Consider the following 27548-nt stretch of genomic DNA (forward strand, 5'->3'; position numbering starts at 1 on the left):
TAAACGTAGAAAAAGATGGAAATGTACATATTACACCACATTCATTTTTCACTGATGCATTAGTTAATTAGCCTGAAGAATAATTTGGGGATGGAGGGAGCTCTTACCCCTACAGTAGAAGGTAGATCTTCTAACCATAAGTCGTGGGGTTTTCCTTCTCCCTTCTTAGAATGATAATTAGAGGAAACAAGGAGGTCAGAGAAAATGAGTAGCAGTGATAATGCCACCCGCGTACTAATAAGCACCAATCTTCCTTCCGCCAAAAGTATTCTTTTTCTTCTAAAAGGAATTTCTGAGAATGAAGGCAGGTCAAGGCCTATGGCGATAAGTGGTTGCTTTAGAAGAGACAAAAACAGATATAGGAATTTATTATTAAATTATCATTTAAGCAAAAAAATAAAAGTGTGAGCGCAAAATTTTTAAATCTTTCGGGGAAAAAAAATGAGCGGAATTCCCTTCAAGAGTTAACTCTTTCCCGCCCTGCCTTTTTAGAGCAAAGGAAGTTCCAGTGGGCTGGGATTAAGGGACAGATTGTGGACCCTGACGAAAGGCGTGCTGGAGAAAGCTGGGAGCCCGCCGTTTGCACACGAAGCTGCGGAGTTCCCAAGCTGCGGGCGTTGTTGCCCCGAGGTTCCGCGAAGCGCCAGGAAGCGCCCTGGGCTCACCGCTCTGCTGGTGGCCGGGAGAAGTTAGTCACCCGGAGCCCGAATCCGGCGAGCGTCAAAGCACTAAGAGGCTGGAGAATGGGGAGGGAGGAAACCGGGTGCCGGGACGGAGGGGAGGAAGCGAAGGGAACGCGGTGGGTAGGGGACGCATGGGAAGCTGAAAAGCTCTGGCTGGTGGATGGAGTTGCACGGTCTGCGAGGTCACAGCGCACGGGTGTGCAAAGAGGAAAAACTTGCGGCAGGAACTTCCCACCGAGGGCGAGGAAAGCAGGAAAGAAGGAGGCAGGGAGAGACTTGAAACGTCTCAATAACTTTAAAAACACACCAAAACACCCGTTCAGGAGATGAGGTAAGCCAAGGTTAGCCAACCCCAGTTGGTTGTGAAATATCAGACAGACCCGGAGCCACTGTGGCTTTAAAAGCGGCCAAGGAAATCTGTTTTTCTTGCCCCATTACTTTTTTTTTCCCCTCGTCCCTCCTTCCACCTCGCCGGGTCCCAGTCCCTTCCTCCTACTTCGTCTCCCTTTCCTCGATCACCCTCCTCTTTTGCCCTCCCCCATCTGATTAGGCGCGGTCTGGGAAGGGTGGGAGTGGTGGGGGAAGCTCTCCCTTTAAGAGGCAGCGTGCAGTGACGAATTGTTGAAATTGCCATTGCAGGATGGCATGCCGCTATAAATTCATTGTTCCACCTCCTCGCATCTTCACAGCGCTCGCGCTGCTCTCGGCGCTCGCAGCGGCCGACTGGGGATGACGGCGGGCAGGAAGACACCGCAGCCGAAGGGACACAGACACGCCGCTTCACCAGCTCGCCTCAGGCTGCCCCCTGCATTTTTGTTTTAATTTTTATGGCTTTTTCCCGTCTCTTTCTTCCCTTCCTCCTGGTCCCAGCAGAGCCAAGGAAACCCACAAAATAAGAAAGGAAGTGGGCCCCGGAGCTTGGAACCTCCGCAGCCGGCTTGTCCAGCGCAGCGCGGGGGCGGGAGGCTGCGCGCACCAGTTGCCAACCCGGTGCGCGGTACCTTTCCTTACTTTTCTTGGAAGAGCGATCGTGCCTGCATTTGGTGGTTTTTTGCTTTTTGTTTTTTCCCTTTCCCGTATTTGCTGAATCTCCACTATCCGACTTTTTTTTTTTATATCTTTTTTTTTTTTTTTCCTCCTCTTCTTTCTGGAACACGAATCCAAACATTTTCCCAAGCAACAAAGAAAAGTTCGCACGCTGGCACCGCAGCCGGGACAGGCTGGGCTGCTGCCGGGCCCCCCTCCCTCGACACTTGACTCAATCCTGCAAGCAAGTGTGTGTGTGTGTCCCCATCCCCCGCCCCGTTAACTTCATAGCAAATAACAAATACCCATAAAGTCCCAGTCGCGCAGCCCCTCCCCGTGGGCAGCGCACTATGCTGCTCGGGTGGGCGTCCCTGCTGCTGTGCGCGTTCCGCCTGCCCCTGGCCGCGGCCGGCCCCGCCGCAGCACCTGCCCAGGATAAAGCTGGGCAGCCTCCGACTGCTGCAGCAGCCGCCCAGCCCCGCCGGCGGCAGGGGGAGGAGGTGCAGGAGCGGACCGAGCCTCCCGGCCACCCGCACCCCCTGGCGCAGCGGCGCAGGAGCAAGGGACTCGTGCAGAACATCGACCAACTCTACTCCGGCGGCGGCAAGGTGGGCTACCTCGTCTACGCGGGCGGCCGGAGGTTCCTCTTGGACCTGGAGCGAGATGGTTCGGTGAGCACTGCTGGCTTCGTGCCCGCAGGAGGCGGGACGAGTGCGCCCTGGCGCCACCGGAGCCACTGCTTCTATCGGGGCACAGTGGACGGCAGTCCCCGCTCTCTGGCTGTCTTTGACCTCTGTGGGGGTCTCGACGGCTTCTTCGCGGTCAAGCACGCGCGCTACACCCTGAAGCCCCTGCTGCGCGGACCCTGGGCGGAGGAGGAAACGGGGCGCGTGTACGGGGATGGGTCCGCACGGATCCTGCACGTCTACACCCGCGAGGGCTTCAGCTTCGAGACCCTGCAGCCTCGCGCCAGCTGCGAGACCCCCGCGTCAACACCGGAGCCCCACGAGCGTCCTCCGGCGCACAGCAACCCGGGCGGACGCGCAGCACTGGCCTCGCAGCTCTTGGACCAGTCCGCTGTCTCGCCCGCTGGGGGCCCAGGACCGCAGACGTGGTGGCGGCGGCGGCGCCGCTCCATCTCCCGGGCCCGCCAGGTGGAGCTGCTTCTGGTGGCTGACGCGTCCATGGCGCGGTTGTATGGCCGGGGCCTGCAGCATTACCTGCTGACCCTGGCCTCCATCGCCAACAGGCTGTACAGCCATGCTAGCATCGAGAACCACATCCGCCTGGCCGTGGTGAAGGTGGTGGTGCTAGGCGACAAGGATAAGAGCTTAGAGGTGAGCAAGAACGCGGCCACCACACTCAAGAACTTTTGCAAGTGGCAGCACCAACACAACCAGCTGGGAGATGACCATGAGGAGCACTACGACGCAGCTATCCTGTTTACTCGGGAGGTAGGTCCAGCCGGGATGCGGGGGTCCCAGTGCTGGGATTAGGAGGTAGGTGGAAGGGAATCTTGCTGGTAGCTTTGCTGCTTCCTCAAACCTCCTGCAGCTGTGGATGTGTTTAACTGCTTCTTGCAGGAAATCCAACCAGCCTTCAACTCTGCTCCTGTATTCAGGTTAGCCCCCGCAGAAATTTTTGCCTGAAATGACAAGACCTGCTTAGGTAATGATGAAGACTCAGTAATGCTGTATGTCATCTAGTCTGAGGGGCTGTGGCATAGGAACGTAAACATAAGAAGGCACTAGGATGCTTGGGGAAATGATACAGTTAAATGGGGAAAAGAAAGGAAAACAGGTTGCCTTTGGGATCATGGGTCTTCTTTCCAGTGAAAATAAAATATAACTTTGTTCAACCCAGTGGAAAGGGCTGGATGGTTCATTTACGGTAGTCACTGTTATCCGATGACCTTCTTTTATAAGTGTCCATACCTTTTTACGAGAATCCCTTGTGTTACACAAAGGATGAGAAAACTTTCTCAAGGACTCTTTTTCCAGGTTGGATTCCTAATGGAGTTCTTACATGTCCACCTTGGAATCTCAGTTCCTGGGAAGGAAGGAATGTGGGCGGGCCAGCAGGGTATAGAGACCCAATCAGATGAGAGGACAAACTTGTGAGGTTCCTTTAACAGCTCCTTTGCTTAGTCGACCAGTACCAGTGCGTCGCAAGCACTGCCTAGGCCAACTCCGCCGCCTAGGGAGGGTCACATCCCGTTTGCGTGTTTGGGTTTTGGATGACTATGTTTCCGAAGCCCCAGTGCAGAAGATCTGGGCGAAGAGTCAAGACAGGAGGAAGAAATGTTTTCTCAGCATCTCCCCCTTTTAAGAAAGATGGTCATGGGGAAGGAAAGAAATGGATCTTAAGGCTCAGAGGCTCTAGGAGGAACGCAGTATCTATTTACACAGTATTTGACCACCACGTTAGTGTGACATTTACACAAAAAGTCTGGGTTGGTTTGGGGCCTGGCTTGTGCATAGTTCTAAGCCTCAGTTGTCACAACTCTACTCTGATTGGCAGTTTTAACTTGTGCTTCTTAAATGCCTGGTAAGAACTGACTGCTAAAGCTCATTCTTTAAGTGTTTGAGACCCTTCCAGAATAAAGGATCACAAACTTTGAAGTATTATGTAAAATCATGGTATGAAATGAAGCAAATAGAACAAGGATAGGAAATTAAATGATGGATTGCAGGAGACTTTAGAATCACACAGCTTCACTACCTAATCCTTCTATTTTTACTAAGGCACCCCTGGTATGAAGGAAAAGTGTTGATAAATTTGGACTAGAGAAACACTTGTGGTTCATAGGGTGGACATTAATGTAAACCACATGTAAACAAAGATGCTGGAGGGCGGCAGTTTAGGGAGAGCCAGGCAGTGCTCAGTGCTGTGCACAATGGAAAAAATTTTTTTCCTCATGATGTGATTTTCTGGAAGCCATCCTTTAATTCCTCTGCACAACATTAGTCTTTGAAGCGGTAGAACATTCGTTTGTAGCCTTCCTTGCAAAGCGAAAAGTAAAGTTCTGTAAAACTATCCATTTCTTGTTTGGTTTCCAAGCTCCTTTTTTTTTTTTTTTTTTTTTTTTTGGTAAGCAACTTTCCATATCTAGGGTTCCTTGCTCTGCTACATCACAAGAGGATGCCAGGAAGGAGGCTTTGGAGAGTTTATGGAAGGAGGTTCTTTAAAGGAAGAGGAAGAAATACTTTTGTAAGCATATTGCGCCAAGGAGTGGGTCATTTTAGTAGTTCGCTTTCATTTTTAAATACAAATCCACATTTCATAATTTTAAAATAAATAAAAATTAATAGAAGGTCTGTTACTTTCTACCTCCTGCCCCATACTGTTCCTATTTGTTTCCCAGAAAACAGGAAACTACTCAGTGATTCTCAGTGATTTGTCGATTACTTTTTCTGAATTTGTTTTTTGTTTGGATAGTTAACTGTCCCTATTTTTCCAAAGTCTGGGACCTAACAGCATTATTTTAAACAGATAAAAAGCAAGGGACAAATAAATTAATGGCCCATCTTAATTTTTGTCAGTATTATAAGAACATGCATTTTTCAAACTTAGACTACACACGGAAAATATTTCACATGGGCCCTCTCTGGTCTCCTTGCCAAGCAGAAGCATACTTTTAGGAAAGCAAATTTCATTTGTGGTTGGCCCTGTAGTATATACATCTAACTTCACAGGAAGCAAATATTTGAAATGCGTGTGTATTTTCAATAGATGCACCCAATTTAAAAGAGTGTTACTAATTAGGGGGCTGAAAAAAATATTTCAAGGCATTTATGCAGCATTCATTGGAGAGTATTTCACAATCCAAAGTTAATCTCTGCCTAATACTTCAGAGCATGAAAAAAAAAAGAAGGCTGGAGAAGAGATGATCTGAGGTCTTCCATCTCATGAAAACCAGGTATCTTAAGGCCCGAAGAAAAACTTTCAGAGCTATTTCCTTTTCAATGAGAAATACCCAGAGTTGGCACCAAGATTCTACTTTTACAACTCTGTTTTGAATGTAAGAAGTGCGTTGCTTAGCAGCCAGACGCCAAGCCATGAAATCCATGTTTTGATGGGCTCTGAGTCCTGTTCAAATTTAGGTCCAGATGTCTTCTCCTAAATTGCTTGTTTTTCAAGCATGAAGCGAATGTATGAGGATATATTTTCTACCTCTGTTTACTAGCTGAGGCCACCTTGAAAGTTGCATCTGGAAGTCAACAGAATAGAGCTAGTAACTCATTTATCAAAGGAACACACTTCACTGTCAGGACTGTACCCAGCACTCCAGTACTATTCTAATTAGAGAGAGTTAGCACCAGTCAATTTCCTGGCATAGAAGCTGTTTTCATTCTGAAATGGCACTAATGCTGGAATTCACACCACTTCTGCCATCAAACAGTAGAAATCCAATCTCCCCAGGATTTAACTTTGCTTTCCAGAATCCTTACCTTGTTCCGGACGTCCTCTTTTATTTTAGGACAATTTCTTCAAAGACAAACTCTTACAGTAGGTTTTTTTTTTTTTTTTTTTTTTTTTTTTTTTTTTTTTTTTAGACCATTTGCCCTTTAGAAACAAAAGTCTACCTGCTTGGTAACAAAATAGGAAATTGTTTAACATCCCTCCACCCCTGCATGAAAGCAGCAAAAACCCTGACTCTTTCATAGATTGAAACATTGAATTAAAATAGAACCAACTAAGAGATTGTGCAGTATAAAGAGCTAATTCCTTTTCATTAACTATCAAGATGCCAGTTGATAGATCACTATCTCAGCTAAAACTCTCTACATTCTGCCTTACAGTGCTGGGGCCGGGTCACCACACAGGGCATTTCTCCTTTACCACGTGGCTCCTGGCTTGATTCTAACAACAGGGGGCACTAGAGGAAGACCAGAAGTTTGGAAGAGGGAGAGGAATGTGCTTTTTCTTATTGGCTTGCTGCCTAGACTGACTAATTCAGTCACATATTTGAGTTGAAATCTCATTTAAAGTCAAAAGTGAACCCTTGTCAAGGAATCAGAGCCTATAGGTCAATCCTAATCAATAAAAGGATAAATAACTCAGAAATGGGGAGACTATAGCAGACTAAGCAGCTCTAGTTAACATTTTTACAATAAACTGTGAGGGATGTTATGCAAATCTAAAATCTATGCAGTACCTGCCTATATGTACCTCCTATGTGTGAGACTCATGTAGGCAGTTTTAGGTAGCGAGATAGAAATACCTGCTCCCTGCCCACTAGGCATATCCCTGGCAGAGAGGAAACAGATACATGTGGAAATCGCTCTAATGTTAGGAAAACTCTGATAACTCCCACGCTGAGATATGAACAAAGTCTGTGAAAGGAAAAGGAAGGTAATAGTTAATTCTGCCTATGGACCTTTATATACGTCTCATTGCAAATGTAGAATTGAATTAATCCTCAAAGGATTGATAGATTGGATTTAGATTCAGCCAGCTGTTATTGGGCATTTCTTATGTACTATCCATGGCCACAAACTATTTTAAAATTAATCATTTCAACAACCTGCAACCATCGTATAATTATCTTGACAGAATTCACGTGAAGAGAAACAAAGATAAACTTCTTAGAGTAACAGCTAACAAATGGCGGACAGAGAAGACAGTCCTATCTAGTACTCTGTAAACTAAAAGCATTATCACAAATTTATTCAGACCTTTAATACTCTCCTCATAGGCAGAGAGGGATTAAAAAGTAACCCCTTTCTTAAGAATCTATTCCTGGAAACAGACAGGGAAATGGTCATTGCTGTACAGCATGATGACTCTTGCAGTAGATGTATTTGTCAGGTATTATGGAAGTGCATTAGAAGGTTGCCTCTCCATATGAGTTCAATTTTGCAGAAAGAGTGAGAGTTAGCCAGATACATAAAGAGGAGATAGGCATTGCAGACATCAGCAAACCATCATGTTCAATGGGGAATGGTAATAGATTAGTTTGGAGAGGATAATAACAGCCCAACTATGGAAAAAAAACTACACACTATGTCTATTAGTCTGTTCAGACCACTCTAACAGAATATTGTAAAATGGGTGGCTTTAACAATGTCTTCTCACAGTTCTGGAGGCTGGAAAGTCCAACACCAAGGTTCCAGCCAATTTGATTTCTGGTGAGGGCTGTCTTCCTGCCTTGTAAGTGGCCACGCTCTCACTAAGCCTTTCCACTGCCTGCAAGTAGAAACAGAGAGTGAACACTCTTGGGTATCACTTCTTCTAAGGACACTAATCCTATCTGATCAGAGTCCTGTCCTCATGACCTCATTTAACCTCATTTTCCTCCTTATAGGCCCTATCTCCAAATAGAGGAGTTTTGAGAGGACACAATTCAGTCTACTCCACCATGCTGACAAGTTTTAACTGTAAATTAAGTGCAATGGCAATCATTGAAAAGACCATTAGCAGGAAGACAGCAATGATCAGAGGTGTGTTCTGAAATGAGCCTTCTGGTCTAAGTAGTGGACTGGATCCTGGGTGAGCAGGCTATTTCAGAAATCTTCTAGAGGAAGCTCAAGGTGGTCTAAACTAAAGCAGTGGCATTAGGAATTGAGAGGCATATATTGGGTCAAGAAATGTTAGGAAGAGGTGGATGTGGGTAAAAATTCTTTGTAGCAGAAGGAATGTCTTAGGCTGAGCTTCAGAGGCCAAAATGTTCATGAGACATGCATGAAATAGTGGACAGAATGGAGCAGGAAGGTACAATGGAGGCAGACAGAAAGACTGAGGCTGTATTGTGCAAGGTTTTGAATGCCAGGCTAAGACTGAGGTGAAGGACTGGAGGAATCTAGTAAGATCTGTGTGCTAAGAAGGTGACTGACTGGAGCACATAGATAGGGAAGTTACAGGAGGAAAAGGGACCAGTTAGAAATCTCAGGTGATAATTCAGGCAGGAAGTAATAATGGAAAAAATGAGACATAGAGGACAACTACAGTGACTTACAGTGGCTAATTAGATGTGACAGCTGAAAGAAGGAGGTGAATTCATGATGTCACCAGGTTTCTTATCCAGTGCTTCCATTTTCTTGTTTTCGGGAATATCTTTCACAGTGTATTTTACATATTAATATAACTCTAAATTATCTAGTTTTTCCAACATAGCATAGAGATAAAACCAGGATATTCTTTATTTGCTGAAAATAAGAAATTCGCTTAACCAAGTGCAGATTGTGAATACAAAAGATAAGATTATGTCAAGAATAACATGTGATGATTTAACAAAACCATGGCGAAGTAAGTTCAGGCTTCTAAGTGTTTAGATATAGGTTTGAATTTCAGCTTCAGTATGGACAAGCTTGAGATTTCAGGCATTTAATGCCCCGAGCTTTAATTTCTTTATAAATTGAAATGCTTTTAGTTAATATCAAGACATGTGTAGCTGGAACAAATCCTAGAGATCACCTGGACCAAACTCCTGATGTTAATGATGAAGGAACTTTGTCTCAAAGCATGTAAATGATTTACACAGTGCTTCTTATTAACAGCGTTAAATTAAAAAGCAATCTACCTTCCATTCACTATCTCTAACCAGCTTCCATTTCTGTTTACCAAAATGACTGTCAAGCATCTACTCCCCCGCCCCCAGTCTCCAACTTGTTCCATCTCTTCTTCCCCTTCTGACCTCACAGTTGTCAGAGAAAGCTTCCTGACTTGGAACTCTGGGCCCAGATTCTCTTTCCAACTTCCCTGCTAGCCCTCTGCTCAACAGATCCTGTGTTCCAGCCAAAACAAACTTCTTGTCATTCCCAAAAAGACTCTGCCTTTTCCCATTCCATTATGTTTCCACTAGTCTTTTCTTGCCGGAGTATCCTTCCTCCCAGGCTATCAGATCCACTCACTTCCGTGGAGACACCTTTATTGATTCCCTCAAGGAGAGTTCATCAATACCTCTTCTGTTCTCCCTCAACAATCTGTTCGTAATGGAAGTCACAGTTTGCTTTGCTCTTGACATATCTGCTTTGCTCCTTAGAGCGTGATGTTCCTTAAAGCTCAGGATCAAATCTTATTTCGTCTATTTACCACAGTGTCAGCACTTCCACAGTGTCTGGCAGATTGGAGGCACACAATAATTGTTTTAGGAATAAACACATCTGGATCTCTGGGCCCCTAACCCATCTGGGCTCTGTGTGTTTGGTATCCCTTAGGTATATCAAGAGACAAGGATAGAGATTGTATAAAATGGGTCATTGTAATGGCTGGCCTAACAGTTCCAATTAATGTAGTCTCTGCTGAAGTCTAAAATTAAAACCCCTGTTATTGGGGATTACTGGATAGGTTGCCAGAAAGGCAAAGGACTCCTCAAGAATCAGATCCATAGAACAAATATGCATGTGTGTATGTGTGTGTGTGTGTATGTGTATGTGTGGGTGTGGGTGTGTGTGTGTGTGTGTAGGTAATACTTATGACTAAAACATGTACCACACCAGATTAATTCTTCTATCACTAGTATCTCTTCAATAAGAATTGTGTGGACAGATGGGTAGATATCTGAAATCTAGTTAAACTCTCTTTTATGCTCTTCCCTTGAGCTCCATGCTTGCCCATACCATGGGGTAAGATCTATAGAAACAGAAGTTGCTATTATTTCACTCCTATATAAGGTGTTCTTCCTTAATTTCAGCTGCTGTTGCTGCAGCTGTGATGGTATCTACCTGTATCAGCATTTGTGTTGCCTCTGGCTCCCTCCCTCAGCGTATTTGCACTGCATGCAAAAACAATCTCTCAGTCAAGACAAGAAATCCTGATTCCTGTGATTTGTCCACCTTAGGACTTTGTGTCTGACTGGTTCATTTTCACCACCCAGTACTGCCCACTGGGATTTTCAAGGTTCGCACTATCTTCTGAGCATCTGCTTCTCAACGCAGCGTGCTTTACCCGCTCCCTGTCCCCAATCCCATCCCCAAGAAGTGCCCAGTAGGTCTTGGGTATTATTACGGCTTCAGAATTCTGTGATCAATCACAAGCTTTGCCATATTTACAGTCTTCTAAAAGGTCATACCCGGTGAATGGTCACAGTGGCAATGACCTTCCTATCAAATCTCTGCTGGTCGTACAGACCACCATGAATACACTTCTGAGTTAGATACGATGTCTCAGTCTTGTATCCTGGCCAACACCATACCACAAAACCACTAGATAAATCTCTGCAACCTTTATATTTTACTCACTCTTCCATTGCATTACTCTCCACACAGTGGTGATAAGATACTGACCCTGCATAAAACAAGCCTTATTTGATATGACAAAGATATCATTTATCTTCAGATCTCCACTGAACAAGCAGATAAGCTTTTGTCAGCACTTTTAATTCATTTACCTCTTACATGGTATGTATGTGATTCACATCTCTCCAGTATCTCCTGCTTCCAGGTCTAGATTCTATCTATTATCTATCTATCTATCTATCTATCTATCTATCTATCTATCTATCTACACACACATATATATGTATACATACACATATGTAATAGCATATGTATGTTAAGGCTACGGGTGCTATTGTAATAGACAAGTTACAATCCTAAGACATCTTTTTTAAATGTAATTAAATTCCATTATCCTTCTGTGTTTCTGGGGACCAGAGCAGTTTAGAAGAGTCTCTGCCATATATATATATATATATATATATATATATATATATATATGCTATTGCCCCAATAATATCTTTACTCCTGCTCAGAATTTAAGAATTTAAGGAAATATTCTATAAACTTCAAATAAGGTTTACACTTATAATTTTGTTAGACATCATCACCAGAAAGTAGACATGAATGTGATATGCTGTATTCTTAACAATTTGATGCACATTCGTTTTAATTCATTGAAATGAACATCGTTCACAAACAAATTCAGATGTTCATTATAAGCCTTGAGGCTGAAACTGTAACTGTTTGCCAAGATTTGAAATTGTGTGAGTGAAATGGAAAGGTTGCCAGTTTACATAATTATAGCTACAGAAATATATAGTGTGGCTGAGTAGTCAAGGAGTTTAATCAGTGTGGTTAAAAAAATAACAAGTGCTTCTGTTCATAATTTTGCCACATTTCCGTGGCAAAAGGCCAAATGCATTTAATCCAATTCAAGGATGACAAGGAGGGTTGATGGCCTCTAATGAGCAATTGATTAGCAGTAAACACAGAGATATTAAGAATCTAGTTTAATCTCTCTCTAGAACAGGAGGGTTATTTCCCTTTGCTGTGGCTCTTCATCCTGGCTTATTTATAAAGAGTAAGAAGGGAAAATGTAATTCTTGGATTTTATTACTTAAAGATAATGACCCCAAATTGTGATGTAAACATAAATCTTGTTTTAAAAAAATGTGTGCAGATACAACCTGCAGTGTCTAGCAACTCCCTTAAGGCATGACCTAGGTTTTTGGTCTAGAGATACTGAAATGATTGTGGGGGAGGGGCTTAAAAATGTATTGTGCTATATTATTATCTCAGACTGATTATTATGCAAAAGTGTGTTCCAGTTTCAATTTGAAAAACTACTAATTTGTTCTCAACCACTGTAATTTGGCATCCCATGGGATGACATGTGAGGATACACAGGAAACTTTGGAAGGCTGTTGGTTTTCTGACATGATTAACCAAGGCTACTTGGCTGAGATTTCCACTGTCTAAAGCTACAGTAACATGGTGGCCACACTGTAACTTATCTTAGCTGGGAACTCATACTAAACAGAACACAATAAGGACCTGAGAACGTAGTAAGAGAAGAGAATACAGCTTGGTTGGATTTTTATGCAGCAAGATAGGAAAGGGTTAGAAGAATATGTTTCCATTGAGTATGTAGCATTGGTTATGTAGTCACACTGCCTTGTACTGGCTGTCTGGAGCCTGCTGAGGTCCTGCTAGCATACAGCATATTAAAGATGTGGGAGCACTCTAAGGTATCTGACTGTAGGTGACAATTCAACTCAATGAAGCAAATATTTGCTGAGTTCCTACTATATAAGCTGGTTAGTATGGAAGTTGGGCATACAAAGATGATTGCTGTATAATAGAAACATTTATTATTTTAACTAATAAACAGTTGCCTTTTAAAATAATTAATATATTTTAAAAACTTTTCCTTTTGCTGTTACTAACTTATGGCTTACTAGAAACACGATCTTGCTCTTTGGGAATATAAATGGGCACATTGTTAGTAAATTTTCATAGAAAATTGTGGTCAAGCACAAGAAATGCTAATGGCCGTTAATACTCAAATAGCATTTAAAGGGAAAGTTTATCATTATGAATCTGTCACGTCAAAAAGTTGAGACTTATATTTTCTCTTTATGTTTCATATCTCAAGAGGCTTGTTGATGTCCTTTTCATCTAAATTGATCATTTTTCACCATTAGTGGGGTGGAATCATGTTCCTATTTGAGAATCTCTTAAAAGATTCTATGACATCTGTGAAAAGCTATGACTTTTTACCAGAAAATGCATATACTCATGTACACACAATTTATATATGACATATATTTTCTGCAGGTTGGTCAGGTTGAGAAATGCTACATTAAATGTTATGAGTAAGAATGCATAGATTTCAGAAGACACAACCTATGAAATTACAGCTCATTTTGGGAGTAAAAGATGACCTTTCATCAAATTATGAATTAAAATTTAGTTTTCTATCCAAATTTCTAATAAATTTGTACTCTGTTGCAGACATCTGGCTGCAGTTTGCCCCTATAATAGAAAACAAATTATGAGACCAGATTTTGATAAATTTAGCATGAATTTCCATCAGAATTTTAGGACCTTCCTAAGCATGACCATATGGGAAAGTGATCAGAGACGTATATGCATTACAGCTTTGTTAAGGCTGCGGGCGCTATTGTAACAGACAAGTTACAATCCTAAGACATCTTTTTAAATGTAATTAAATTCCATTATCCTTCTGTGTTTCTGGGTCCCAGAGCAGTTTAGAAGAGTCTCTGCCTTGAGTTTGCCTTTGGAACCTTTCCAGAGAGGAACAGGTGATACCATAAACATATCCCTGTTGCCATTTGGGGTAAGCAAGTGGCTCTATGTGGCGGCTCCTTCTGGATGTAAATTGATTTTAATGATTTCTTTCTTTCTCCTGGGCAGGATTTATGTGGACATCATTCATGTGACACCCTGGGAATGGCAGACGTTGGGACCATATGTTCTCCAGAGCGCAGCTGTGCTGTGATTGAAGACGATGGCCTCCACGCAGCTTTCACTGTGGCTCACGAAATCGGTATGCAGCGCCTTTTCTTTTCCCTCACCAAATCAAACACTTGTAACAGCTGCAACAGGAACCAAAATACTTGGCAATTAATTCCAAATTTCTCCTGGTTCAGATGTACCATTGGGGATTAAATTTGTTTATATTTGCACTTTTAAGGTTAGCTAATATGAGCAAGAGAGAAGGCAAAGTCAGCAACACAGTGGATGTTTTCTTCTGACAGTGTCATTCAAAAGTTCAAGAGAAATTTACTACTGCTACTGCCTTCTTACTATCTTTTTAAGCATCCCTAAATGACCCCTGGATGAAATTTGTCACAGGCAACTTTGGTATGCAGAGATGTCCTTCTTAGAAGTTACTGGAGACAGTATTGATTCATCCAGGGCTAATCAGTTTGCACAGAAATTTAATGTGTTTTATTTCATTGTCAGTGGTAATTGTAGGCTCCTGCCAAAGTTCATCAATGGCTTATGGTAAATATTTCTGTCTGGTTCTTAATAGCAAGGAAAGGAAACCAAGCATGCCACTCAACAGGGTTTGCTTTAAAATGTCACTTACCTAATTTGTTTGTTATAAGAAACACATCTAAATCCTACATCTATAAATACAGGACTGAGTTGATTGCTAAAAAACATTCCCAAAATAAAGAATATGTACTTCCTAATTATTGACCTAGGTTACTAAGTGTATGAGAAATTGGCTTAATACATTTAGGACTAGATGTTGGAATTAGACACAATTTTTTGTGTCTAATTTTTTTTTTCTGTCTAATTCCAACATCTAGTCCTAAATGAGCTCAATTTTTGCTAAATTACTTTCTACCTATGTCACACTGGTCTAATTATTTAAACTCTCTGGGCTCCAGTTTTCATATCTGAAACATAGGGATAATAGTGCCTATTTCAAGGAGTTGTTTTGGAGAGTAAATTGGGTAGAGTTTAGATAGTAAATGTTGTTTATATTCACATATACTTATGTTTTGCTTTTTAGCTAAATAGCTAAATTTAGCTATTTCCTTTTTAAATGTGTGTATCAACTCAGCATCACCTTTTTGGGAGCAAAGCATGGTTTGATAATTATTGTACCTTTTGCCATCTATAGCAAAAAAGATTTTGATTTAAACAGATTTTGATTTTTAAGGTTAAAATCATAACTTTTAAATGGGAATTAAAACTACTTTCTTACATTCCTAATAGGCAGAGAGTATTTTCACAAAGCACCCATTTCTAACTGCTATGTTTTCTTTGGGGAGTTAAATAACTTCTAATCCAAGGTACTTTGTAATTGCATGATTCACAATATTGCCCCGGTAAAACAGAATTCAGTAGTTAAATGTCAATTCTTAAGTATGGCGTTAATGTTCCTGACACGTTTCTCACCTCCTAAGCAGAAAAACACAAACATAAAACCTAAATGTAAGTAACTATCCAATAGCATCCCTGAGAATAATTCAGTGTTTTATTGATTAAGCATCTTTGGCTTCAGTAGTCAAAGATCTGAGTGGAGTCCCAGCTCCGTCTCTGGGTTCTCTGTTTTATCTCAGACAAGTGATTTAGATACTTTGAGTCTCCATTTCTTCCCTATAAGGTGGGCTAATGAGGAGGCATGGCTCTCTTCTCAGCTGCACTAGAACTGGTCAGCCTGAAAGTGTCTTTATAACACATCCCATTTAGGCTCCAGGGCAGAGATTATGTCTCTCATTTATGCCTATTAATCCTTACTGATAAAAACACAGCCTAATACGGAACCTTAATCAATATTTATTACATATCTATGTATGTGCTTGGGTAAGCGGGAGAAAGAAACATGAAACTTGCTCAAGGCAACGTTCCGATCTGCAGCGGGAAACTAAGAGGAATTAGTCCAAATACTCAGGAGGATATAATTAAATAGAGGAGACTTTTAAAGTACACTAGTAATTAATCACCATCATTCAGAGTGCGAGGAGTGCCATAAGAAAGGTTCTAAATCCCTGGAAAGGCAGAAGCTGATTCGTCACAGGTCAAGTGGAGAAATTATGGGGAAAAAGCAGCAGAGCTGAATGTTGGCATCATCCATCCACAGGATTATGGGCTCCAAATCCTGATCTTCAAAAGGAAAGATTCCACATTCTTTAAAGGAAAGGCAGTTTCTTTCCTTTCTAGTGATTGGTTTTCACACATTGACTGCATCTGGGAGATTTCCCTGTAAGACAAACACTGTGGCAATAAATGCAGCTTCTTCAGGGCTGCTTTGACCTCAAGTTAACTAGGGTGGAAGGAAGAGCCGTGCAGGGTCACCTTTCCCAGCTCTCCTGAATTCCTAAGCCAATCTTGGGTTACAGGGCTGATGCAGCAGTCTGAGAGGCAGGAAGCCAGATGCTGATAAGAACAAACGTTATATTAAAACTAAATATATACATGTGTGTGTACACATTTTTCTCAATAGTACAAGAATATTAGACATAGTTATACAAGGAAACAATGTAGAAGAAAGGTGGACTTCTACATGAAAACTCAAACCTAAATCTTTGGTATATGATTGTGCCGTTGCGTCCACTAAAATTTTTGGTTGGATCATCTTTATTTCTTTGGAAGTCCCTGTAATTCATTGTCCAATCAAACACACTCTACTTAACTTCCCTTTTGTATTACATATGGGCTAATCTGAGCTATTTAAGGTCGGGAAGTGGGGGAATATGGATTCAATTCTGCTTTCATAAAAGAATCTGACTTTCATTCAGTTTATTTTCTAATGTCTTTATTATTCTTTAATTTCACTTTTTGCCTAAATATTATGGACATGTGTTATAAAAAAATAAGCCTTCAACATTTAGGAAACATAGCCTGACAAAAGATTTCCTGATCATCTGTGTATTATTACAGTCTTGTTCCTCCAGCCAGTGTGATCTTGGATAATGCAGCTTGCTGGTTTGTTTCCCAATGCTGTATTCTTTGGATTGCTGTGTGAAGCTCTCAGTCTGAGCTAACCATGCTCTCGATTTTAATTCTTCTCAATTCCTGCAATCTTCCCTCTTCCTATTTTTTTGTTTTTGTTTATGAGACGGAGTGTCACTCTTGTTGCCCGGGCTGGAGTGCAACAGCGCAGTCTCAGCTCACTGCAATCTCCACCTCCCAGGTTCAAGAGATTTTCCTGCATCAGCCTCCCAAGCAGCTGGGATTACAGGCACCCGCCACCGCACCTGGCTAATTTTTGTATTTTTATTAGAGATGTGGTTTCACCATCCCCCTTCCTTTTTACTAGACATTTGTGACTTTCTAGATTCGAAAGTTGTGTATATGGTTAAAGTACGGTGATGGAAATGAAATTTTGAATGCTCAGTTTTCCAGGGTTTTAAATTTGCTCTAGCCTCATTCCAAAATGTGTAATTTCCTTTATGCAAACAGTGTGAATGTGTTACTGTGCTCAAAACACAAGCAAGGAGAAGATTCCCAGGCAGTTCCCATAATTTTTCTACTTCATTTCTTCTATAAGCAGTAAAAGGATATATTTGAGCAAGAATTACACTTTCATTAACCTATGTACAGGTTTTCATGGAAGTGCACAACTGTTTCCTCTTTCTCCTCATAGTGGTTTAAAGTAGAAAGTCATATCTATTTTGTGCGTGAATAAACAGAATCAAAATTTTCTTTTTAGTTCATGAACAGCCTGGGCAACATAGGGAGACCCTGTCTCTATAAAAAAAAAAAAAAAAGCTGGGCATGGTAGTGCATGCCTGTAGTCCCAGCTACTCGGAAGGCTGAGGTGGGAGGATTGCTTGAGCCCAGGAGATAGAGGATAAAATGAGCTATGATTACACCACTGCACTCCAGCCTGGGTGACAGAGTGAGCCCCCCACCTAAAAAAAAACTTATCTTGATAATTAACACATAAGGTAAGTAGAGGCGGAGCTAAAGTTTCTATCTGACACCATTTCTATCCATGGCATTAGATTACAGGTTAAAAATGAACACAGGCTAAAAATGAACAATTATGAAAAGTTACTCTTTTCATATACCATTTGATAACTAGAACACTTCTTTTTTTCTACTCATTCTTTCAGAAAAGCTGCTAGATTTTGAAGGTAACTAATCAACTGATGCCCATACAGACTTCTGGAACATGGATATTGATTGACATTGACTCTGGATAGGCAGTCATAAAGTGCTTTCCTTCTTGTGTTATATGCATGTAAATGTTGGCTAAATTGTTAAGGCATTTCAGAAAGTCGCTTCAAACTATCAAAAACACAGTCTCCATCCATGTTCCTTGAGTGGAGGCAGGAATGTGTTTGCAGCCACTTTACAGTCCAAATGTGAACTGCAGAAAGTTTTCAAGTTAATGTAAGTTTACATTTTGAGTTTATATTTTAACTTGTCAAACTTTTATTATTGACTTGTAATAATAAAGATTTCACCTGCTGCACACATGGTTCTTAAAAACAATAATTTTATTGATGTTGGGCCAACTTCTAATATGCTCGAGGAATAATCTGATTTTATTTAGACTAATGAAATCCATAATTTGCAAACATGCTGAAACTTTGCTTTATAGTAGTTAATTATAAAACGCACTAAGTGAATCTCTCCACTGTGAAAGACTCCAGTTTGCTTCCTAAGCTAAACTCAGGCAACTTAAAAAGTTAAGACCAAATATTCAGCTGTGACTTAGGAAGTGGTTGAGACACAACAGCAAAGCCGCCTGTGTGTTGGTGTGGTTCAAAGGTGTTCCCTGGTTGTGCTGATCTGTGTGTGACTCTGCTTCTGTAGATGATGAGATTAAACACGGCCATATTTTGAAAAGCTGCAGAGGTTCTTGAAACACCACAGACCAAATCCAAATACACAGAATCAGATGTCCAGGCTGGCTGTAAGATGTGAAGTGAGAAGGAAACTAGGATTAAACTTGGTATTTGCCCACAAACCCATTGCTTTAATCAACAAGCAGTTTGGAGCAAAGCCACACTATGTCTTTCTTGGCCCCCAAATAAAATGTGGGAATAAGTTTTTGCTATATGTTGAGCAATATTGGGATATTTTGTGTCTATTGTCAGTTTTTTAAAAACTTAATCCCAATTCATGTTTCTCTAGAGAGAAACCTATAGATTATCTGCCACATGTGTGGAAACCAGCAAATTGAAGGTGGCATAAAAAGTAAATCTATCACACGCTTGCTGAGTGGTTTTTTGTTTTGTTTTGTTTTATGTTTAGGAAATTTCCTCTTGCCTCCCACATAAAGAGTGTCTAGTAATATCAAAGCTTTTTGGCTGGTGTGGTGGTTCATGCTTGTAATGCCAACAGTTTGAGACAAGCCCTGGCATCATAGTGAGACCCTGTCTCTACAAAAAGTAAAATAAAATAAATAAATAAATAGCCAAGGATGGTGGCATACACCTGTAGTCCTAGCTAGTCAGAAGGTATAAGGATCATTTGAACCCAGGAGATGGAGGCTGCAGGGGGCTTTGATAGCACCACTGCACTCCAGCCTGGGTAATAGAGCATGTCTCTCTCTCTCGCTCTCTCTCTCTCTCTGTCTCTCTGTGTGTGTGTGTATATATACACACACACACACACACACACACATACATACACACCACTGATTACTAGAATACTCATAAGTAAAAGTATATAACCATCCCAGAATATCAATGGGGACAATAAAGTTAGCTGACAACCACTGGTCCTTTGATATATGTCAAGCACATATTCTAATCACTTTGCATGTTTTATATCATTTAATTCTTACAAAATGCCATGAGGTAAGTACCATTAGTGGGTCACCCAAGAGAGAGAATGAAGCTAACGCACAGGGTACTTTCTAAACCCATCTAAGGTCAACAACTAATATACTGCTAAAGTGGGATTCAAACCCAATCCATCTGGCTTCAGAACTCAAGATGTTTATACCCTTCTAGAATGTTTTTTTAGACAGTTTTTACTTTAAAGGCTATAATTCTGAAATGGATTCAAAAGGATATTGTCACAGCTAGTTATAGGGTGAAAAAGTTAGAGTTTCTTCCTTCCAAATTACATAATTGATACCACACTTACCATTCATGTTTAATGTTTTGAAATGGGAGTCAAAGAGTTTTATCACATCTATGTAAAGATTCGTGTTTGAATAAGCATGCATGATCCAATGATTGGAGCTCATGCTTCCCTTCTTCAAGGATTCTAGCTTCTGATCCCATGTGAGCAGCTGACTCACTTTTCAACCCCTGGCAAGACCTTGCACCTCCATAATCCCAGCTGGAAAATTAGGTAAAGTAAAAACATGACCTCATTAAGAAACAGATGCTTCATCTGAGCAGTGCTTTCCCAAATAAACACATTACAGAGCTTCTTGTGACATTTTTTCAGGATGTGGTACTGTGTCCCCTTGACCATTGGTCAGTTTGGGATCAGGAGACAAGAGCTTGAAATTCTGTTTAATTTGCAGACCAAAGTTTAGAAAAACAAACAATTTCCTTCCTGAGGTTAATGTTATAAGTCAGCCCTAGTTGTACAGTAATACCTGGGTTGAATAAGAAGCTGAACCAACAGTTTCCTTTAAAATGATGTGTCTTCATCTGGCTACACATTATCACAGATTTTCTAACACCAGATTCCCTTGTGAATTTAAGAAAGCAAGGTGTTCTTTAAATCTGTATTGGGAATATCAAAGATAACATTTATTTTACAAAATGTCACCCCTTTGCCAATTCAAAAAGAGGATTTTCATACCAGGAAAGTTATCAGGTGACAATTTGTTTGCTATATCTGAGCTAACAACGTAACTCAAACTCTCAGCCCTATAGACTTTATTCTGACATAATTTATCATTATATTTATTTTCTTAGATTAATTCAAATAAACTCCTTTCTAGTGTTACTTGCTGACAGACACTCAGCATGACTGTTGTATTTAAGACATGATTTAACATCTATTAAGAATAGGTCAACATCATCTAACACAATTTACACCTTAACTTTTACTAATTATTTCAAACAGCAAAATACAGTTCTGGCCGGGCGCGGTGGCTCACACCTGTAATCCCAGCACTTTGGGAGGCCAAGACGGGTGGATCAGCTGAGATCAGGAGTTCGAAACCAGCCTGGCCAACATGGTGAAACCCTGTCTCTACTGAAAATACAAAAAGTTAGCTGGGAATGGTGGTGTGCACCTGTTATGCCAGTTACTCAGAAGGCTGAGGCGGGAGAATCGCTTGAACCCCAGAGGTGGAGATTGCGGTGAGCTAAGATCTTGCCGTTGCACTCCCGCCTGGACAACAAGAGAGAAACTCCATCTCAAAAACAAAAACAAAAACAAAATACAGTTCTGAGGCATGCACCACTTGGAAAATACTCGTGGATTAGATGGTTGCATTATTCTCTGAATTTCACTCTGGCTTCTGTCTCCCCTACCCAGTTAAAATCTTATTTAGCATATAAATACACAGGCCATTAACAGGGGCATCTATTACACAAGTGTGTTTGGTCCTTAATTGCCTCAGAGTTTTAGGTGAAAAGCTTCCAATTACATCATCAAAAATTAAGGATAGCTGAGAAAGATAGTATTGTAAACAAAATTGCTCAGGCATACTGCTTTTCGATCTTTTGCATGTCTGCTGATTATAAATGGTCCCAAACACAAATACTAACTCTTCCCTAAAGCAAGACTTCACTACCTCTGCTTTAAATCCTGACAGCAGATAGTTACCTCTAAACCCACCTCTGCCTTTTGTCTCGCTAGGAGTTTCACGTCCTATTTTACTGAGGGAGCTTTCTCAAATCTTTGTCAAAATGGCTTTGCGTCCTCCCCACCCTTCCCTTGCAGCACTCAGACTCTCCAAAAAGAACTCTTTCCCTTCTCCAAGGGTAAGGATTGCCATTCTATGTGGATTTCTTGATTTCATCCCCTGCCTCCTCGAAAACCTCACCCGCAACTAACTCTGTTGCTCTGTATTGCTTTAAAAACTCATCATGTAATACGATTTGATGTAAACAACAAGTTACTTTTGGCATTGTACACATTTTCTCCACACTCTTTTATATTCTTCATGTGCTGTTTTACTCTCTGGGACAGGGATATCTAATCCTATCTGCTGCTAATGCTCCTGGGGTCTGCTTGTCCAAGAAATGCTTAATCTCCAAACCACACCATTCATTTTAAACATCTCTGTGAATGATTTATGAACAACCTCTTCCTGAAAAGGCAGATGTCTTCAAAGCTATTAGCTTTTCCAATTCCCCTTCACAATCCCTACTTGAAATACACAGTTGTCAGCTGTGACATTGTATTTTAAATTCCCCGGATTCTGGATTTTCTCTCTTAAGTTAGCTTTTAGTATCATAGCGTGCCATCTTTACTGTGAGTACTCCTTTAAAATTGCTTATACTTTTGTATACTTTTGCTTTTTCAAGGCTGATTTCAACTAACAGTAAATGTCTTAGCATAATTGATTGGAGGGCTCGAATTAGAAAATACCACTCCTTTGGCTGTTTGCAGCCTTTAGAATGTGTGTCACGTCTTTCCTGAAGAGCATCCAAACATCCCTCACATTGATCTTCCCTTTCATATTCTGTCCAGCTCCTGAAGGGAAGTCACATGGTTCTTTCGCCATGCCCTGGTTCCAGCTACACTGGAACTGGCTGCTGGTTACTTTGGGTGCCTCAGTGTTCCTCACATTGCGCAGGACTCTCACTGCCCTTGAGAGAGCATGCCTCTCCCAGACAGCTGACAGGCTTTCTTCATGGAGGACAGAATGTTCATTCGCCCTCAAAAGAGTCCATCTCTTTCTGTTGATTCTAAGCAGTCTGTTTCTGCCTGACTTTTGGAGATCTTACAAAATTCACATCCCCTTGCTGAGGTGAAACGAAGATGTGTTCGTTCATGCTTGAATGGCAGTCTTTTCCAGTATAATTTCTCTTATGCATCTTCAGTGGCAGTTAAGTTTCAGTGTAAAATGAGTGAATTTGGGGAGCATAAAAGTCATAATATTATATTAACGAGCATTCCAAAAGATTCATAAATGATGCCAAAATATTTAAAAATTAAATTGACTTGCTTACATAATTGAACCCTTTAAAATTATATGCTTCACCTCTCAGTTTGAAAGAAAAAATGTAGGTACTTTCCCAGGCCCCTGAAAGTGAATTTCGTGTCTGCCATGTTTCCTATATTTTAAATCAGAATTCTAAAATCTACCCTCCAAATGAAGTGCAAATCTCTTGATACAATAATAAAAAGGCATATGGAAAGTGCTATGTATGTATATAGATTTGGAGGAAAAGACAATTGCCCCATTAAACAAATATAAATATCATATGAAGTAGAATGCATAAGTCACAGTTTTTAAGTATAAAACCTGGATTCAAATAAATATTATGTTGCAGAGGTCACTTGGGGATACTTTTCTTCTCTCTTATGCCAGAGGAAAAAACTCAAGTGTGAAATTTCCACCCATATCCCTCAGTGTTAACCGATAAATCTTCTATCTTGGAAAAGTTCAGGAAGTGTAGAGTGCATTATCAGCAAGTATTTCATGTACTAAGTAACTGTAAGTCATTTCTAATAATACATGAATGAAAGATTCTGGTTTTCTTTTTCTTTTCTTTTTTTTTCTGTAAGCTGTGAGTTTCTTGAAAAGCTCAATAAACCACTCAAAAATTAGATGAGCCCCTGCTAATTTCCTTTGCAAGTCTGTTGGGACATACTTTATGTAGAGACTATAATGCACATTTATGCTACTGAACAAACAAAATGTTAAGTGATGGTGGGAGAACTTCCCAGAGAAAACTTGTTAGCCTAGTAAATACTGTTGAAGTAAATATCTGAATAAATAACATAAAAATGTTGAGACTTGGAAGGTCACCAAGCCCTAGCCACTTATTTTCATCCATAACAGCAATCAGTTGCTCAGTGAACAATTTTGTTATGAGGTGTTGGTGATTTAACAAGTTGGCCCAAAGTAGTCGGAATCTAAAGTGAAAGATTTCATCTCTGTTGGGTTTTATTGGTACACACTGGACTCTGTTGCTAGAATGGCCAAAGTTTTCTTCTTTTGGTATTCAAGAACCCAAGGAGAATGTAGTCGCCAATTTGCTACAGTGTTTCCTGCATTTGTTTTAGTGGTTTGTGTATGATTCTAGAAAGCTTTGTTAAAAACACTACTCTAGGATGATTTGCTGTCTACTTTTTAGAGTATGTAATTGCTCACACTGCTGTCCTAGATGTTTTAAATAGCATTGTAAATTTGTTGGGGAATATCATTTTATCCTTAGACTGTATGAAAATTGATCTTATGTAATAAAAAGCAATTTACTTGGATTATAAGAATGTGATTATGGGCTCTGTAAAATAATATCTAGCTTGACGGGAACTGCAGAGAACATGTTTGAGAGGCTTAAGCACAAATATTACCTGGGTGAGTGGTTTTGAACAATCACAGCAATCACTGGGGAAACCCAGGCGTCCTTTCTTCAAGCTCTCAAACTCCATGTTATTGGTTTTTTAGACATTTTAAAATGTAAATGGGTATGTTTTCAAAATTAGCTGTAAGTTTGTGACAATAGTAAACTCATAATTCTCTATATCACCAAAAGAAATGAACGGATGAAGCAAGCTTAGTTTTGCATGAAACAGGAAAGTTCCTCGTTTCACTTATCTTTCTTTGTCTCCCCTAGTCCTCCCTTTTATTAGCCACCTATTTACTTGACTAAGAAAATAAGTCACTGACATTCAAAAACCATCTATTAAGTGTTTGCAACTTGCACAGCACTAAGTTCAATACAGAGGTTTCAGCAGTATATGGGAGCAAATGCACTTTGATCTCATGGGGCTTGATCAGAGAAGGCAGAAAATTAGACAGTCAAAACGATATGTGGTGAGGGCTATGACATAATCCCACAATTGTCTCGCAAACTCTAATTCTAAATAAGGCTTTGTTTCCACATGTCATTAAACATATGTGATCCAGATGAATTATGGGAACATCTACTCTTTAGTTTTTCAGTTTCCATCGAAATGTTCACCAAAAGCAACAGCTACACTAACTCCATGCAACTGTTATTTCCCTGGAGGTCCCGTCTCTGGGTGAGAAAGCAGTTAAAGTGAACTCATCTACGGTTAGGAAAAAAAGTCAAGCCCTAGCATAATAGTCATGGAAAAAAAGAAATACACAATCATGGATTATTTGCACTTCCTCTATTCTCTCCCTTAGGACATCTACTTGGCCTCTCCCATGACGATTCCAAATTCTGTGAAGAGACCTTTGGTTCCACAGAAGATAAGCGCTTAATGTCTTCCATCCTTACCAGTATTGATGCCTCTAAGCCCTGGTCCAAATGCACTTCAGCCACCGTCACAGAATTCCTGGATGATGGCCATGGTATGTATCATTTAGAACACAGGCTGAGAAACAAAATTTGGGATTCTTAGGAGTTTGACTTCATTATATCCTCATAATATTCATCTTGCCCTCTAAGACAATAGTTGTTTGGATAATGTCAGAAGAAAGACCAAGGAAATTGATCATATGTGGTTATGTACTGCCAACATCCTTGGTGGCATTTTAGCTATGGTATTTTGGCTTTTGAATTGAAAAAGTTCAAAGGAGAAGCAGTGTGGAAGACCACACAGAATGCCTAGCTAGTGCCCTGAAAGTCTGGCTTTTATTCCTTCTTTTACCACTAGCTTCCTGTGAGAACTTTGGCAGACATCTTGGTTTCCCTGCTATTAATATGACTCTCAGAATTATTTGTTACATGCCTATTATAGGGGTGCAGTTAAGGTGTAGGTGACAATTCTACTGGATTCTCTTTATGGCAACATAAACCCAGAAGGGGAAGCTTTCTAGATTTGCACTGACTAGAAGAATTTGGTTTTATCCTGATAGCAGATTCTCCTGAAAGCAGAGTAAAAACTGCAGAACAGAAATAGAAAAGCAATCTCAATGATGGGAAAATACTTTAAGAACTTCAAAAGAAACTCTTGGCTTTATCCTTTCAATACAGTTCAGGAGCACAGCATACTTTATTAAATTCTATAAGACTAGGATTAGTGCTATAAATTATATTAAAATACTGAGGAAGTTACAATTTTTAGAAATAATTAAATTCCGACCCCTAAGTAATCTTTGAAACAAGCTGTTGCAAATTTCCTAGCATTCTTTAGTACTTTAAAATAATAAAAACACAGGAGGATAGATGCATTGGCATTGTAAAAAATCTTCAGACATTATGCAGCTGAAATTTCCTGTCTTACAGAAATGGACATATTCTCATTTATTTTATGTTCTCTTAAAATTTGTGTTTCTTTTTTTTTTTTTTTTTTTTTTTTGAGACGGAGTCTTGCTCTGTCACCCGGGCTGGAGTGCTGTGGCCGGATCTCAGCTCACTGCAAGCTCCGCCTCCCGGGTTCACGCCATTCTCCTGCCTCAGCCTCCCGGGTAGCTGGGACTACAGGCGCCGCTACCTCGCCCGGCTAGTTTTTTGTAGTTTTTTTAGTAGAGACGGGGTTTCAACGTGTTAGCCAGGATGGTCTTGATCTCCTGACCTCGTGATCCGCCCGTCTCGGCCTCCCAAAGTGCTGGGATTACAGGCTTGAGCCACCGCGCCCGGCCAAAATTTGTGTTTCTAAAACCAGTAGTTAAATAGAATGTGACAGAAATTATTTACCATAATAATTTTCTATAAAATTATCTCATTATATAGGGTTCAAAGTTGAATAATCTATGAAAACTATCTTTTTCCCACTTCCACAAAGTTTATGACTTAATGTCCCATAACTTTTTGGTATGTTGATTGTTTTGAATTGTGGCTACATAATACCAGAACAATTGACAAATTCAAATTATTTCAGACATAAAGTCCGCACAGTTCTCTGATACCATGGAGCCAAAATATGTTCATTAACTCATTCTTGCTCCATTAGTGGTGAACAGGTAAAGATTTAGCTGCCTATTACTATATATTTTTATGTCTCATTTTGAAAAAGCAATCTGGGTCCAGCTTGGTTTAAAATATATCTCAATACGAAAAAAAAAAAAAGTTCTTTTTTAGCTGAAAAAATATCTCAATATATTTAAAGACTTGGAAACAACAATAAGAATTAGTGTATGAAACTTTTTCTTTAGACCAATAATACAATGGTAATTTTATGTTTAGCTCAGTTTACATTGTGGATTAATGCCCGTAAAGTCCTAAAGTGAATGTTACCTTATTATCATCCTATCTGTGTTGATCAGGTCAGTGTCTCATAAAGTCCTTCTTGGGTGGAATCTTAAGTCTCCATTCATAATATCGCTTTTCTGTTTTACTTCTTTTCAGGTTTTCTGAAAATAAAATAACATTAATATTTTATTTCAAAATCACACGTTACACATTCCAAGAAGTTGAGCTAAACCTTGAATCACTAAATGAATGGATTTAGTTGCTAAGGCAGCAAATACTTATGGCTAAAATGAGACCAAATTTTTTTCCCTGTGCAAGTATTAGGTCAGCTAATTACAATGCTGGGGAGAATTTTGTTCCTAATTTTGAAATGATTCATTTATTTCATGTTTATGGAATTTGTGATCTTAATTTCTATGCAGTAAATATGCTTTCAGCATTGTCTTCATTTTTTTAACATTAATTCTATATTTAAAGGAGTCTGTGCTCTG

At 40.3% G+C, this 27548-nt stretch overlaps 1 protein-coding gene across 1 annotated transcript in view; it reads left to right on the forward strand.

The window, feature by feature from the left end:
• The first annotated feature begins 860 nt into the window (after positions 1-860).
• Positions 861-27548, forward strand: part of ADAMTS5 (ADAM metallopeptidase with thrombospondin type 1 motif 5) — a 50673-nt gene continuing 23985 nt past the window's right edge. The window contains exons 1-4 of the mRNA XM_010383447.2: positions 861-1014; positions 1323-3163; positions 13808-13940; positions 25107-25274. Coding sequence (XP_010381749.2) covers positions 2060-3163; positions 13808-13940; positions 25107-25274 — 1405 coding nt within the window. The 5' untranslated portion in view covers positions 861-1014; positions 1323-2059. The remainder of the gene's footprint in view (positions 1015-1322; positions 3164-13807; positions 13941-25106; positions 25275-27548) is intronic.

Source organism: Rhinopithecus roxellana, chromosome 13 (assembly GCF_007565055.1).
Source record: "Rhinopithecus roxellana isolate Shanxi Qingling chromosome 13, ASM756505v1, whole genome shotgun sequence".
NCBI lineage: Eukaryota > Metazoa > Chordata > Mammalia > Primates > Cercopithecidae > Rhinopithecus > Rhinopithecus roxellana.